Source organism: Alosa pseudoharengus, unplaced genomic scaffold (assembly GCF_046254945.1).
Source record: "Alosa pseudoharengus isolate Yale_2024_CS ecotype anadromous, Long Island Sound unplaced genomic scaffold, YU_APseudo_1.1 YU_APseudo_1.1_scf_24, whole genome shotgun sequence".
In the NCBI taxonomy this organism is placed as follows: domain Eukaryota; kingdom Metazoa; phylum Chordata; class Actinopteri; order Clupeiformes; family Clupeidae; genus Alosa; species Alosa pseudoharengus.
In genome coordinates, this window is record NW_027468689.1 from 2660074 (window position 1) to 2662573 (window position 2500).

At 45.3% G+C, this 2500-nt stretch overlaps 1 protein-coding gene across 1 annotated transcript in view; it reads left to right on the forward strand.

Moving 5' to 3' along the window:
* ptprnb (protein tyrosine phosphatase receptor type Nb) overlaps positions 1–2500 on the forward strand; it is a 47493-nt gene that overhangs the window by 31906 nt on the left and 13087 nt on the right. Inside the window, exon 16 of the mRNA XM_076302488.1 lies at positions 56–129. Coding sequence (XP_076158603.1) covers positions 56–129 — 74 coding nt within the window. The remainder of the gene's footprint in view (positions 1–55; positions 130–2500) is intronic.

Here is a 2500-nt window from a genome sequence, read left to right on the forward strand (position 1 = left end):
TCCACCTCTGTAACTCTGTTATAGTTCATGAAAAGCCTTTGTGTGTTTGCTGCAGATGACCATTCCCGAGTGAAACTGAAGGCTGAGGGCAACCCCTCTAGAACGGACTACATCAACGCAAGCACTATAGTAAGTCTTCCTCCTTCTACTCATGCTGGTAGTACCACACACACACACACACAGTGATTACACCGATTACAGCAGTGGAATATGTCGATGGCATCTACAAGTGTAACAATGTGTCACACTTTTTCTTCTCTCGTACAGAGAGCCTGTCTTTCTCTCTCACACAGATAATTGGTCTGTCTCTCCCCTCATACATAGAGCCTGTCTGTCTCTCCCCTCATACATAGAGCCTGTCTGTCTCCCCTCATACATAGAGCCTGTCTCTCCCCTCATACATAGAGCCTGCCTGTCTCTCCTCATACATAGAGCCTGTCTGTCTCTCCCCTCATACATAGAGCCTGTCTGTCTCCCCTCATACATAGAGCCTGTCTCTCCCCTCATACATAGAGCCTGTCTGTCTCTCCTCATACATAGAGCCTGTCTCTCTCTCTCCTCTTACATAGAGCCTGTCTGTCTCTCTCCTCATACATAGAGCCTGTCTGTCTCTCCTCATACATAGAGCCTGTCTGTCTCTCCTCTCATACATAGAGCCTGTCTGTCTCTCCTCATACATAGAGCCTGTCTGTCTCTCCCATCATACATAGAGCCTGTCTGTCTCCTCATACATAGAGCCTGTCTGTCTCTCTCCTCATACATAGAGCCTGTCTGTCTCTCCTCATACATAGAGCCTGTCTCTCTCTCTCCTCTTACATAGAGCCTGTCTGTCTCTCTCCTCATACATAGAGCCTGTCTGTCTCTCCTCATACATAGAGCCTGTCTGTCTCTCCTCTCATACATAGAGCCTGTCTGTCTCTCCTCATACATAGAGCCTGTCTGTCTCTCCCCTCATACATAGAGCCTGTCTGTCTCCTCATACATAGAGCCTGTCTGTCTCTCTCCTCATACATAGAGCCTGTCTGTCTCTCCTCATACATAGAGCCTGTCTGTCTCTCCTCATACATAGAGCCTGTCTGTCTCTCCCCTCATACATAGAGCCTGTCTGTCTCCTCATACATAGAGCCTGTCTGTCTCTCCCCTCATACATAGAGCCTGTCTGTCTCCTCATACATAGAGCCTGTCTGTCTCCCCTCATACATAGAGCCTGTCTGTCTCTCTCCTCATACATAGAGCCTGTCTGTCTCTCCTCATACATAGAGCCTGTCTGTCTCTCCCCTCATACATAGAGCCTGTCTGTCTCTCCCCTCATACATAGAGCCTGTCTGTCTCTCCTCATACATAGGGCCTGTCTGTCTCTCCCCTCATACATAGAGCCTGTCTGTCTCTCCCCTCATACATAGAGCCTGTCTTTCCCTCCTCTCGTACTGACTCTGTCTGTCTTGCCAATTGACTTGTCGCTAAATCCCAAGATGCTACTACTAAATTATTACTACATCAAATGTTAACATATCTCAGTCTCAAAGCCTAGTTTGATATACTGTCAGCTGACATTTTCCATATGTATTTCTAATCAAGTCTGGTTTGTTTGTCCGAGTTTCTCATGATAACAATGGGGAACGGGGCTTAGCGACAGGTGACAGGTGAACTGTATGTCTGTCCTCCTTTCCCTTCACGGAATCCCTGTGGATTCCCCTGCTGTAGTCATGACGACCACCTCCTCAGAGCAAAAAAAACTGCCTGCTTCAGGTTCTGGAATCCCCTGTTCTTTGTCGTTGTCATGGTTATGTAGCACTAAAGCCCAGTCTGGAGTTCTGGCCAAGGAATCCCCAGTTCTGAAACATTCTCTGTGACATTCCATTGATCGAGGCTGCTGTGATCGCCCACTTCCTAGATTGGATTTAACGATCTAAGCACCTCAGTGAGATCCGGCCCGCCAGCAGGTTTCATACGGCACCCCCAGATGTTTTGGGTAGGAAGGGAAATATTCACATCCAGTGGTGATCAACTATGCGTTGTATAAGTATGCGTTAACCTAGCACTACAGATCATCCTCAGGAGGTAAAGAAGGAAAAATGTGGTTTGCTGCACCAACAATTACATTATGTTGGCGTAACCATAAACTCTCTATGAGACTCTATCTAGGGATGGGCGATATAGCCTTCAAACTATACCACGATATGTGATCATATTTTTGGCAATAATGATATAAATGATGATATGAAAATAATACTATTCACCAGTTTTCTCAGCCACATCACCTCAACTTGCAGTATTTTTTTTACATTTTTTATTTAGGCAATATGACAACTATAAACTTTTAATTTTGATGTTAATGTAATGTTTATTCATGTCATTGTATGTCATTTTGAACAAAAACATAAACACAGTCATAGACACAAACATACACATAAACATAAATTGTTTTGGTTGTGTGTGGTTGTGTGTGGTGGTTGTGTGTGTGGTGGTTGTGTGTGGTTGTGTGTGGTGGTGGTGTGTG